General features: G+C 41.3%; 1 protein-coding gene across 1 annotated transcript; it reads right to left on the bottom strand.

Moving 5' to 3' along the window:
- Positions 1-1690: 1690 nt before the first annotated feature.
- On the bottom strand, positions 1691-8329 carry LOC142400461 (uncharacterized). The gene is made up of 6 exons (XM_075485357.1): positions 8252-8329; positions 8055-8143; positions 7806-7920; positions 3150-3262; positions 2929-3043; positions 1691-1951 (listed from the first exon to the last, which is right to left on the bottom strand). Exons 1-6 carry the CDS (start codon positions 8292-8294, stop codon positions 1776-1778), a joined length of 651 nt encoding a protein of 216 aa, XP_075341472.1. The 5' UTR covers positions 8295-8329; the 3' UTR covers positions 1691-1775.
- Positions 8330-13469: the final 5140 nt, after the last annotated feature.

Genomic DNA, 13469 nt, shown 5'->3' with positions numbered 1-13469 from the left:
CCTAATTGACTTTCCAACTCTGACCTCGGGGAGCTTCGCCTCACCTGGGTGCGTTTGTGAAAGCGAAGCAGCAGAGGGTTAGGGTGGCTGCTCCTAAAACAGTGGACATGAAGTCGGATGGACAGCAGTTAGTCTCTTCCTTTGGCCGATGCACATACAGGGATGCAGCCTCTTATCAGTTTCTGTGGTGAAGGTGGAGCCGAAATGTTGGGTGTGCATCATGAGGTTACTACTCATACTCAAACTACCGAAGATGCAACGGAACGTGACGTCGCCGATCGTCATTTCCTGTCAAAACGGCAGTTTCAAGCTAGCTACAACGAGGGTAGGTTCACTTCCTGTTTTCAAAACAAAAGCACCAATTGTATCATAATGGCTTTCCCTATGATAAAAGGTAACAGGTATTTTATTTTGTGAAAATAACCGGAAGTGCGTTGCTCACTACGGCTAGCTTTAGTAGCACCGAATTCGTGGGAACAAAATTGTAAATAGCCGGTATTTTGTCAGGTTTTCAACACGTTGGGGATCTAAACGACTACTTTCTCACCTGAAAATGTTTCAAATGTTGCTAAAGTTTACAGAGTTTAGAGCCTAAGCAAATCAGCTTCAGGCCAGCTGATTTCGGCTCGGGCAGGAGCGAAATGCATTGTGGGTAAACGCTCTGCATACTGTCTGATCAATGAGTATGCAGTATGGAAGTATGCAGTATGCAAGTATGTAGTATGCAGTATGCAGTTTCGAACAAAGCCAAGGTCTTCACCAGTTCGGTTGATTGAATGAAACAAAAACAAAGGTTGGAACCTAAACCTGCAGACACACCGGCCCTTTCACGAATCAGTTTGAGACCCCTGCTCCAAACCAAGGAGCATCTGTACTGGAGGGATGATTGGATGAGTGAAAGCAGATGAGTAATGTGGCGTCAGGTGGCGACATGGTGAAAGTAGAAAAGGCAACTGAAGAGTTGGAAAAAAACTAATCCTGAGAGACTGATTATAACTAAATAAATAAAGACAGAATCCACAGGAGCAAACACTCCCCAAGAGTACAAGAGAAGCTGAACCAGTATTTCTGGATGCTTTGCCTAGCTGATGGAGATCTGAGGACCATCTTCTCACCATTTTACACACGTTACATTTTAAAATGTTCCCTGGAAACCATCTGAGATCAACAGATAAATGTCTGAACTGCCTTTTTTCTCCGACATCCAACATCTTTGACAGTTTTCTTGCTTTATAATCGTCTGAAAATGTCCAAAAAGAAACGGTTTATTTGAGCAGTTTATTTCATTACTCTGCCTAACTTTTAATACTTGCCGATTACTTTGATCAGAAATCTTGATGGATGGTTTGTTACACCTTTTCCTGGTTGAATTCATAGAATTAAGGACTCACATTCAGCATGAGAGTGCTTTAGATTGTTTTTTTATGATATATATTGAAGCCTTTGACTGTCCCGTCCAAAGAGCACCTCTAGTTAATTCAGGCTGTATCCAGAAAGTGCTCTCTGGCTCCGTCCCCGGGCACTGATTTGATTTTTATTCTTTGCACTAAGGTGGCAAAGATCCAGAGATCCCAGAGACCTGCGACCACTGACACGGTGGGGGTACGAGAAGGTAGGCGTCACTTCTAAAAGAGCACATCTTACCTGACGGGTTAAAAAACTCAAAAAGATAGCACAGTCAAGGTCCAGGAACATGTTTTTTAATCTTTGTTGCCAGAGGAGAAGCTTTGTCTTTGGTTAAAGCTTCTTTTTACACTTCACCGTCCACGCCGCGGTCATCCACACACGAGACAGTACTGCCGTCTGTCTCCAACAACCCCCTGAGTCCTCAGCTCAGTGCTGAAAGCTTCCATGGTGGCGTTCATCAGCTGGCTGTTGCTCTTGGTTGTAAGACAGTCCTGATCTTTTGGAAAATATGCAGAACTTGCTCCTGAAACTTGAATAGTTGCTTCTGAAAAAAGGAGATGGGGAAATTTAACTCCTTAAAGGGATAGTTCGCTTCTTTTGACACGAAGCTGTATGACATCCCATACTAGCAATATTATTTATGAACATTTTCTTACCCCCTGCTGCGTCCTGTGAGTCTAGTTCCAGACTGTGTTCGAAACCGCATACTTCTCCTACTACTCCTACTAACTTTCTGAGTTAGTATGCGAGTTTGAGTAAGCGAGAAGTTCCCGGATGCATACTAGATTCTCCGAAATGTTGGGTATGCATCATGAGGTTACTACTCATACTCAAACTACCCAAGATGCAACGTAAGGTGACGTCTCCGATCGTCATTTCCTGTCAAAACGGCAGTTTCAATTCAGCTACAACAAGGGTAGGTTCACTTCCTGTTTTCAAAACAAAAGCACCAATTGTATCGTAATGGCTTTCCCTATGATAAAAGGCAACGGGTATTTTATTTTGTGAAAATAACCGGAAGTGCGTTGCTCACTGCGGCTAGCTTTAGCAGCGCCAAATTCTTCGGAACAAAATTGTAAATAGCCGGTATTTTGTCAGATTTTCAACACCTTGGGGGTCTAAACGACTACTTTCTCACCTGAAAATGTTTCAAATGTTGCTAAAGTTTACAGAGTTTAGAGCTTAAGCGAAATCAGCTTCAGGCCGGCTGATTTCGGCTCGGGCAGGAGTGAAATGCATTGTGGGTAAACGCTCTGCATACTGTCTGATCGATGAGTATGCAGTATGGAAGTATGTAGTATGTAGTATGTGGTTTTGAACACAGCCTGGAACTCGGCTCACAGGACGCAGCAGGGGGTAAGTCAATGTTCATAAATGATATTGCTAATATGGGAAGTCATACAGCTTCATGTTAAAAGAGGCGAACTATCCCTTTAACATTTCACAGCGAGCTCCAGTGTTTCACTTAATAAAACACAACTGCATCGAGGATGGTTGAATGGGTTTGACCTCCGCTCTCACCGTTGCACACGGCCAGTTTGTTTCCTCCTACGTACTGGCTGTTCCATCTGAATCCCGTTTGCTCGCTGCATTCATCAAACAAGCGACTCCTCCTCAGGAAACCAAAATCGAAACCCTGTAAAAAGAAAAATCGAATCACACGACTTACCTCACTCCTCCTCTGGCACATAATCACGCTTAAAAAAGAGAAATGTTTGCAGAGTCGTAGATGAAACACTCACAGAATTGCACAGAGGTTTGCAGTAGCGCTTGTTGTCGACCGTGACACATGCCAGCCCCCCATTACTGGGCACGTCAGCCTCAAGGCATTGCTTTGGCTCAGCATTCTGGCATTCTACAAGTCAATGAATATTTGATGAACGCCGGTAAATAGCCGTAAAGCATTAAAGCAGTAAAGCATTCAAACTTAGCAACGTGTTCCTGGTGTCTCTGTCAGCCCTGACGCTTCAGTTTAAATCCACTAAATGTGTTGAAACGCTCTCTTTGAACTCAGATTGTGCTGAAATGATGGTTGTCGTGGCAGCAGTTTACTTCTGTCCGAGAGGACCAGAGGTGGGTAGTAACGAGTTACATTTACTTGAGTAAATTTTTGAAAAAAATTATACTTCTAGGAGTAGTTTTAAATCACTATACTTTTTACTTTTACTTGAGTAGATTTGTGCAGCAGAAACTGTCCTCTTACTCCGCTACATTAGGCTACAATGAGCTGGTTACTTTTCTTCTTACCTCTTTGGTATTCTACGCCTCATTATTTTTATCCCCCCGCGTACGCCTCATTTTAATGTTTTATTCTGACAGAGAGAGAGACTTCCGCCAAAGGCTCTACCACCTGACTGTGTTCCACCAATCAAACGTAGCCGTGCAGTCTGGTCACGTGACCATACTCAATCTCAGCGGCGGGACGGGTTAGCTTTACAGTTTACAGTCGTAGCAAACAAACAAAGAAACAGATGAAAAATGTCAGAATCAACGGTGGGAAATGAAGACGCAGACGAGGCCTCATACTGAAAGCATGTTTACCTTACAAAGAGTGAGAAACAGCAGCTACATTATGTGTCTTCTGTGTCAACCAAAACAAACGCACATTTCAGCAGAAACTCAACATCTAACTTGAGGAAACATGTAGCGCTAAGTTTCCTAAATTCGTTTTTTTCCCCCATGGATAGATGAATGTTTGTTTTTTAGGTTACATATGTTTTAAACATTTCCTAAGTCGCTCTCATTTTTTATTGAAGTACTTGAATTTATCTGGATTATTTTAATTTAAGCTATTTTGTAATTAATTTTAATTTATTTTATCAATTGGATGAACTCTAATTTGCCTAAAGATGATTATTTAGTATTTTTGTCTGTCTGATTGAATGCTTGTATTAACAAATAAATCAGACGTTACTCAACAGTTACTCAGTACTTGAGTAGTTTTTTCACAAAGCACTTCTTTACTCTTACTCAAGTAATTATTTGGATGACTACTTTTTACTTTTACTTGAGTCATATTATTCTGAAGTAACAGTACTTTTACTTGAGTACACTTTTTGGCTACTCTACCCACCTCTGGTTATTGCTGTTACAGCCTCTTTTGGCAATCATCAGCAGTGTTTACTTTAATAATCACAGCAAGCTCATTCGAACCGGTTCATTAATAATGCTAATCAGACTGTAAATACGTACACTCAAAGTGTTTTCTCTGGGAGCACGTGGGGTTGAAGCGGCAGCACGTGCACGGCATCAAATCCGTGTTGTAATTGGACAAAACACGCACATTTTATTTTGTAGATGTTGAATTGAATTTTTCACCACTTGGTATTCTTCACTGGTTCACGGCAGCGATTTGCATCATAAGTGGAACTGGAGTTTTTTTGCCGTCACCTCCTCTGGGGCCACGCCATGAATAATTCACGAATGACCGTCAGATCGTTTGGAAAATTATCTTCCTTTCCCGATCAGTAAACTCGGTCAGAACAACTCTCTCCCAGCAGGCTTTGCCCCGGACTTTTATCCACAGCCTTCTGGCGTTTGGCGGCGGGGGAACGGAGGGAGCTGCTCCTTTTTAATCGAAGTGGAAGGCCTCTGCCTTCCTCTGCCTATATGTAATTAATTCATTTTCATTAATAAAGATTGGATCTCAGAGCAAGTAAAAAAGTCCATGAGGAGGAATGACAGGAATTATCTGATGACTTTAAACATGACGTCATCGTTTAGGCACATCTCCAAAGACTCGAGGAGATGATGGCATGTCATGCTCGGAGGAATCGAGACCTCCAGTTTACATCATTCTTTCCGATTTATGAAAGCCGTAAGACCCATTTTCTCTTTTTGTTACGTTTGCACATTAGTCTGAGATGGTGAAATTGATAGTTATTGTGAGAATGCTGTTGAACATGAATGAAGCAGCTTTTTAAAATATTCAGCCAATTTTGAACTATCACAGTTTAAAAAGTTAGTAAAAGTTTACGATGCATTCCAATGACACGGAATGTGCGTGTGCACAGTGGAGGCTCCTACTGACAGAGTGGAAGAATACAGAAAGTTTTTAACCTGTCACCTGAATCTTTAAGCCACAGAAATAATTTTAGCATTAAAACGTAGGCAGATTTATCCTCTTTCAGCCAATGTGACTTTCATAGCCTTCAGAACTTTACCTTTTGCATTAGAAGCCTCTGAATAACGGCAGTACCTTCCAACCGCCAATGCTTTTTGCATGTTGCTTTTCTGTATTTTTTGTGCCTTCATTCAGCTCCAGCTCCTTTAAAGAATACCTTTCAGGCCTTTTGGAACTTCAGCAAATGACTTAGTGTAGTTTTCTGCCTCATCAAACCCTAACCCTTCATTTCCTTCATTCAGCAACAGTGTTTTATATTAAAATTAAACATTTATTTTGCTACTTTGGCATCTTCAGGTGTCTTCATTAGTTCAACCTTAAAGTAAATTGTGAGCCCATTTCATTCCAGCCCATTGTTCAAATTAGCTGCTTTGAATTAAACCATTTCTTTCTTCCTTCTCTGTGTCTTTCTCCGTTTTCTATTTAATATCAGTGTTCTGGCTTTTCTCATGAGAACTGTTCATCTCTGTTGAAATGCTCTTCAGCTGTCACTTCTGCACTTCACTTCAATTTAAGGTTCCAATTAAGCCGGCATGTCCATTCTATTTAAGTCTTTCAAAATTACTCAAATGTTTCACTTATTTTCGTTCTCCTTCTGTAGTTTTTAAGCCTTCACCTTTTACTTCTGAGACTTCTGCATTTTTTTCAACTTTTTAATCAATTCTTAAGTTCTTCCAATAGCTTGAAATCATTCCACTCTTGTCTTTTAACCTTCAAATTCCCTTCAACCCTTCATATATATATAACATATACAAATATACATCTTATTTTTAACTCTTCAGCTTCTTCAACTAAGACTTCTGCAGTTTTTTCCAATAGGTTTAAATCATTCCACGATTGTCATTTCAACTTCAAACTCCTTCAACCAAGACTTCAGCAACCGTTTGTTCTGCTAAATTTTCCCTATTTTCAGCTTTTTTAGCGTGGTCAGCTATCCACGTTCAGCTTTTCAGCATTCTCACGGCTGTTTCGCAGGAACACCTCTTTCTAGTTCAGATTATCTGCACACCTGTGGAGGTAAACACGATCGGAGCAGCAGCTACTGGAGGTCAGCTGGGCTGAAATGTTGCTCCCAGCTGTGAAAGCAGAATGCAGAATCTCTCAGAATCGAGAGATACTTTCCAACACTCCTGCACCAGAGACTGTTGGGATGCTCCAAGAATCCATCAGTGATGTTTAAAAAAAAAAAAAAAAAAGCTTCTTCTATTAGCGATCAGGCCGGCTTTGTGGATGTCAGGAGTGACTTTCCGGCAGGAAAACACACCATATTGTGTCTGTGTCGACTTTCTCGGCAGGTCATTAAGCAACTGTTCATCAGGGGAGCGATTAACAAAGGACATCTTGCTCAGTGTTAAAGTATATCTCTCACATTACACCTTTATGCCCTAAGGTATGTATTTTAGGCATTCATCCAGATGACTGTTCTTTATCTTGTAAGGAAAGAAAAATGGTCGACCTTTGTTTATTGCAGGCCAAACGCTGTATTGTATTATACTGGAAGAATGCTGGTTGCCCCTCTTTTACCCCACTGGTTAAATAAGTTAACAGGGAGTTTGTTAAGCTCTTGAGAAACTGACCTATATTGTTAGAAAGAGGGCTTCTGAATTTTATGATATTTGGAGGATATTTCTGGAACTGTTGAGGGAGGGAGAAAATTATTTAATTTGTTGTAAGGAGTGCAAGCTGTAACCTACATTTTGAATACTTTTTATTTATTTATTATTATTTTTATTTACATATGTGTTTATTTACTTATTCAGTTTTATTATTTTCATTATTTCATATTTATTGCACAGTCATTTGCTGTCTAATTACTGCGGTTTATTGTATCTTTTTTAATCATTTAATTATTATTTTCTTTACTGCCATATGTTTTGGATGTTGTTACATTAACATGAAAAACCGATAAATATATGTTTAAAAAAAACAACCAAAAAAACGTCCCTTTGAATACTTTTATTTATTATTATTATTATTATTATTAATATGTGTTTATTAACTTATTTATTTTTTATTATTTTCATTATTTCATATTTATTGCACAGTAATCTGCTGTCTAATTACTGCAGTTTTATTGCATCTTTTTTAATAATTTAATTATTATTTTCTTTACTGCCATATGTTTTGGATGTTTAAATTGTTGGATGTTGTTATATTAACATGAAAAACAGATAAATATGTGTTTTGTTTTGTTTTTTTAAAAAGGACATCTTAGTAAACCTGACCCAGACTGACTGGAATCAGCCACTATGGTGTCTCTGGCCCATCCTCCTACCTCTCAGCTGGTGTTGGTGCAGCAGCTTGGCCAGATTCCTCGTGTGCATCAGCAGTGCAGCCGTCTGCTGAGTGCTCCACGGCAGAGGGGGCAGTTCTCCACACTCTCCTGCCACCTTATGGGGTAAATCAGGTACAACACTTTGTTTATTCCTGCCTAACAGAGTGGCAACCAGACGTGACAAATGCTGTTTTTCAGCAGAGCTGCGTTATCCACACTCCTCTGACAGGAAAAACATTCACAGTTTACCTTCAGATCAGCCGAGAGACGCTCAAAGAGTTGAGTGTTCGAGTCACAGCTGAGAGGTTCAGTTTCATGAGCTCCAGAGGAGGAAAAAACTGCAAACAAACACAAGCGATCACACTCATTCCTGTAGCCGCGTGCAGTGTTCATACACCACCTGAATCTGAGGTCTTCTTCAGTTCAAACACAACTAAGAAAATCACCTGTTAGTGAACAGAGGAAAGTGAGCGTCGCCTGTAATTCCATGGCCACTGAATTTTGATGCTTGTGCCCCAGAACTGAACGCAGCAAACTGCGACAGGCAGATTTATTGACTCAGTCTGTGGGGGGGCAGAGTTTACAGAATTGGCAAATACTCTGTTCTTCAGCCAGGAGAGGAGTCACTGCACTGCCAGCATTTCACAAACTTCCACCTTTAGCCCATAATGCAACGCACACTAGAAAAAAATGCGCCTCCAAAAATAAGTAAGAAAGACGTTTTTGCTTGAAATAAGCAAAAAAAAAAATCTGCCATTGGAACCAGTGAAAATCGGCTTGTCAAGATTTGTTGAAATAAGATGTGATATTTGGGACTTTTGAGATAAAAGTGACCTTGAAATTAGCTTAAAAACCTCTTCAAATGTCAAAAAAAAGCTTGTTTCATATGAAATCCGACTCAAAACTATTTGTTTTCAAGACTTTTTCATTTAACAAGACATTCTAGATGTATTGTCTTCAAACAAGTCCCTATATCTGGCTGAAATGGTACTTGTTAGGCAGTCGTGTCTGATATTAAGTGTAATGAGATATTTTGACTAGAAATGAGACAAACATTCTTGGTAAGACTTTGATTTTTTCCAGTGCAGACTTTAGCAGATTCTTGCAACTCGTGTGGAATTTCCAACATTTCCACAAGCCATTTTTCAGCGTGCACGTCCCCACTTTGTGCTGATGGGGGAGCTGGCAGCACACGCTGTCTGCTGTAATTAGGCCTGGTTCTGTTCTTCAGACAGGATGTCACCAGTGCTTCTTAGCTGCGAGCCCATTATGAAGCCAAATGCTGGCATGAGATCCACATATGTACACCCACTCACATGCATATACTCACTCACACACACAGCAGCCAATCAAACGCACTGAGTAAGTCGCTGTCGGTCGGTGCGTTGTCCCACGGAGGAGGACTGTGTAAATAATTCACTGTGGATGTTATTCATTATGGATGTCTGACGAACTCGGAGCAAATGAATTATTGAGGCTTTTAGGAAGAGCGATTGAGCTCATTAACACGGGGAATTGCCTTTTATGTTTGATTTGAGGAACAAAGATTAGTTCTCGAGATGGACTTCGAGAGCCGTTATCTGCCGATCAACAGGCCTCGATTCTTTCCAGGCTTCCCTCCGTCGCCTTTTATCTAATAAATTGACGTTTTTACCCCATCCAAAATTCTCAGTTTATAATATTCTAACGACGGTTAAGTCATTAAAGCTTAAACCTGAGCACGTTGTGGCAGTTTGAACAACAAAGAGAGTTGTGGGAGCTTTTTATTTGCTACATGACTTTGCTAAAGTTGGGAAGGAAACGCGTCATACGGCAAAATTCTAAAAACTAACAGGTTATGCTTTTAATAACTCTGAAGCATGAAGCAAAACACTTCAAGATGTGATATAAAAACATCAAAGAGTGCACAATATTCACTATCATTCCACACATGGCGTTGCTTTCTCACTGTAAACAAAGCAACATCTGTAATCCTTAAGTAGGGACACATGGACAGGAACTACATTTTGCTGTTGGCAATTAAAGTCTCTCAGGAGCATTTAGCCAACCCTCTGAAGCAACGAGATGCAACACGAGAGAATAAATGAAAGGTTGTTTCAGTTAAAGGCATGGTTGGTAATCCTGTTCAGAAACACATTTTGTAATACTGGGTGAAATGGTCCGTCTGTCCTGAGAGAAATCTATACAAGATGTATTTAGAAAAAGGGACGAAAATAATCAGACCTCTGTGGCAGCTGCAGGACTGAGAAAAAGCTGACCAATCCGAGATCAGCGTCCCGCTGATCTCGGATTGGTCAGACTGTTGCGCCTACGACAAACCAATCAGATGCCTCTGCTTTCTGCCTACGCCCCCCTCTGTCGGCTCCCTGCTCCGTGTGCGCATGCGGTTCTACCGGCTTTGGATGAAGCACTGACGGAATGGGGAGGGGGGGGTGGAGCTTAGAGGAGGGGACACTTTCGAATCTTGTTAGCTCTCTTGCTAGCTCTCTAGGATTACCTACCATAGCTTTAAACAGACAAAAGTCCAAAGAGATGGGGTGGTCGGTGGTGTAGTGGGTTAAGCAGACGGCCCGCTGCAGCTGGCCCCGGTTCGAGGCCCGCATCGGACGGCCCTTTGCTGCATGTCTTTCCCCCTCTCTCCGCCCCCCGCTTCCTGTCTCTCTTGAACTGTCTTGTCCATTAAAAGGCAGAAAAGCCCCCAAAAATAATAATAATTAAAAAAAAAAGTCCAAAGAGGTGACGGGCACAAGACCAAAATATGGTAATTAGTGATCGTTTTAAACAGGACGCCACTGAGGGAAAAGAAGTGAAACAGAAGGAAGTCGGCGAGTAACTACGGAGGCCCAGAGCGGACGTGGTGCGTATAAACTTTTTTTGGTTTTCTCGAGATAACGAGATAATTTACGGATGGTTTTCTAGGCCACTTTTTCTCCCCAGTCCGCCCCTGTTTATATGTGTTTTATGTGTTTTGTTTGTTTGTCTTGTAGAGATAACTTTCATATCAGCCCGCGTCCTTTAAGGAGACGGCCGGCTCGACTGCAGCTCGACAGGCGTTTACACCTCAGTGATCCTGCTGATGGAGTCGACTTCATCTGTGACCAGATGAGGGGACCAGGCCGTCTCCATGGTTACCGAATGATGCACGAGAGGTGCCGTTATCGTTTTCTCGAGATAACGAGATAAATAACTCGTTATCTCGAGAAAACGAAATGCTTGTCACGCCAGCGGGATTTGCTTTGTGCATTTTCACAAACGCTCCACATTCCATGTTTGATTCATAGGCTACTTTATTCAGTTTTCAATGAAAGGGGGGTAAAAATGGGTACAGCTTTGGCAGAAATACATATAAACACATATAAACAGGGGCGGACTGGGGAGAAAAAGTGGCCTCGAAAACCATCGGTAAATTAAATCGTTATCTCGAGAAAACCAGCAGAAAAAAGTTTATACGTTCCACGTCCACTCTGGGCTTCCGTAAGTAACCCTGAACCGTGTATGAAAACCTTGAGATATAACCCAGCGGTCCCCAAACATTTTTGTCAGACAATATTTACACGGACCGGCCTTTAAGGTGGGCCAGATAAATACAACAAAGTAAAATGATACAACCAACACAAAAACTGTGGTATTTTGTAAATATAGTAATAAACGTGAATCCACTGTGTACTTCTATGTAACTTTATTAGCAGCGTCCTCCTGACATGCGCCAACAACATAATATAACAACATATTGTAAGTAGGTCTCCTGATGTTGTCTGTTAAATGCAGCTTTCTTTTTCATAGTGGTCATAGGCTCTTCTTCTGTCTCCTCACTGGGCCTTTTCCCCTTTGCAAAGACGTCTGTTTTTTACTCATTTTGCTAGCTTGTGGGTTTAATATTAGCGTTAATTTATCACGTGACCGAGACAAGCATCTTGACACTTGTCAAGAGTGAGTCATAGGCGGATGTTACGGAGAGAATTCGGTCATTTTTCAAAATAAAACATTTGTTCAGACTCGGATAATAAATAAAACGGAAATAATGTAAGTTATTTATTCTTTCTGTGCGGCCCGGGGTGTTGGGGACCGCTGCGTTAGACCATGTAGATATTCAAAATAAATAAAAGTGGCATATTGTGTTTATCAGTCGAGTTAAACGCAGAAGGTTTTTATAGAATTTAGAGATTTCTCTGTGAGAAATATGGATGAATTAAGAAGAGATCTTGGCCCTTTTTCATATATTGCGATTTATTGATGGAAAAATACTTCCTGAATAAACTGCCACTGTTCCCTTTTTGATAATTTACCCAAAGTCGGATAGAGGGAGCTTAGCCTCGAATCATTTTGTGCTAACTCATATCAAGTAACAGAATGTTGGTTGGAGCGGCGTGCTCTGCGATGCCCAATCTTCAGATTTCCACCTCCGAACACGACAACAATGCCCAACGTTAGCCTTCTTAGCACAACTTTACAAGTTGAGTCGTCTAAAAAAAAAGTCTCACAACGGTGTGCGCAAATGTTTAAAATGCAAAAGCTGTGTCTGTTAGGGCCCCTGTTGGGGACCACTATAACCGGTAGGATGCCTATGGAGGTTATGATCCCAAACTTGGAAAACTAAGACTAAAATAATAGAACAACCAAATGGAAGAGGAACGGATCTACGGAGAAGATCAATGGTGAAAGTCACGGTGACGATCTGGGGAGGCTTAAGAAAGGAGCGAATATACTGTGTGGAGCTAATGAGAAACTACTAGAGATGGAGACAAGTGTGAGAGAGACCAGGTGAACAGAACCAAAGCAACCGAGCACATATTCAGGTAGTGACAAGAAGAAGCAAGAATCTAATCCCTGAGGACTGAAAACTAAAAGAGAATTCAAGGGGAAGAGCCTAAAGAAAACGCCAACAAAGAACACAACAATGGAGTGAAAACCGAGGCACTGAGAGATAATTAAACCAGAGAAGAGACTCAAAAGAACTCAAAGGACACGAGATCGATACACAAAAACCGTGGACCGTGACGCTGTGTCTGGCATCGGGTAAATGAGCACGATGCTCATTTAAATGAAGCTTCAACTGTGAAGAGGGTGTCATTTCAAAGGGATTGATCTTTGACTGATCAGTTTGAATGTGTTTAGATAATGTAAACAAACTGACAGGATTGGGTATAAAAGTAAACATCCAACACAGGCATAGTTTTGGTCATATCTCACCACTTTGTGCCAAACTGTGTCAAAAAAATATATATTTTTCAATAATAGACCGCAAAAAACTTCTTTTAACATCTACAGAGCAGGAAATTCTGAAGAGATTCAGGGAAATCTCAGTGTTTAAAGGCCAAGGACAGAAAGCCCTGCTGGATGACCCTCAGGCAGCATTGCAGGAGAAACCGTCATCACGCCACCATGATCCATACAGGAAGTAAAGGAGCTGGGAGAACCATTTCAACTCAACACGGTCCACCTCTGCATCCAGAAATGTGAGCTGAAGCTGCACCACAAGAGGAGGAAGCCATATATCAGCTCTGTGCAGGAACACGGCCCAGTTCTCTGGACACCAGCTCATCTCAGATGGACAGAAAGACAGTGGACACGTGTTCTGTGGGCAGATGAGTCCACGTTTCAGCTGCTTCTGGGAAAAACTGACTCAACTTCATCTGTGTGAAGGTGCCACTGATGCAGAGCTGG

The sequence above is a fragment of the Odontesthes bonariensis genome, chromosome 2 (assembly GCF_027942865.1).
Source record: "Odontesthes bonariensis isolate fOdoBon6 chromosome 2, fOdoBon6.hap1, whole genome shotgun sequence".
NCBI classification, from domain to species: Eukaryota; Metazoa; Chordata; class Actinopteri; order Atheriniformes; family Atherinopsidae; genus Odontesthes; species Odontesthes bonariensis.
The sequence above is the reverse complement of the archived record's forward strand: the minus strand, read 5'-3'. Positions and strand labels throughout refer to the sequence as shown.

Excerpts from the sequence above, each read along its gene's own strand:
- LOC142400461 (XM_075485357.1), bottom strand. The coding sequence starts at position 8,294 with ATGGAATTACAGGCGACGCTCACTTTCCTCTGTTCACTAACAG. Across the intron at positions 3,044-3,149 it reads GCAAACCTCTGTGCAATTCT|GGTTTCGATTTTGGTTTCCT; the intron begins GTGAGTGTTTCA and ends TTCTTTTTACAG. Across the intron at positions 1,952-2,928 it reads CAAACTGGCCGTGTGCAACG|AAGCAACTATTCAAGTTTCA; the intron begins GTGAGAGCGGAG and ends TCCTTTTTTCAG.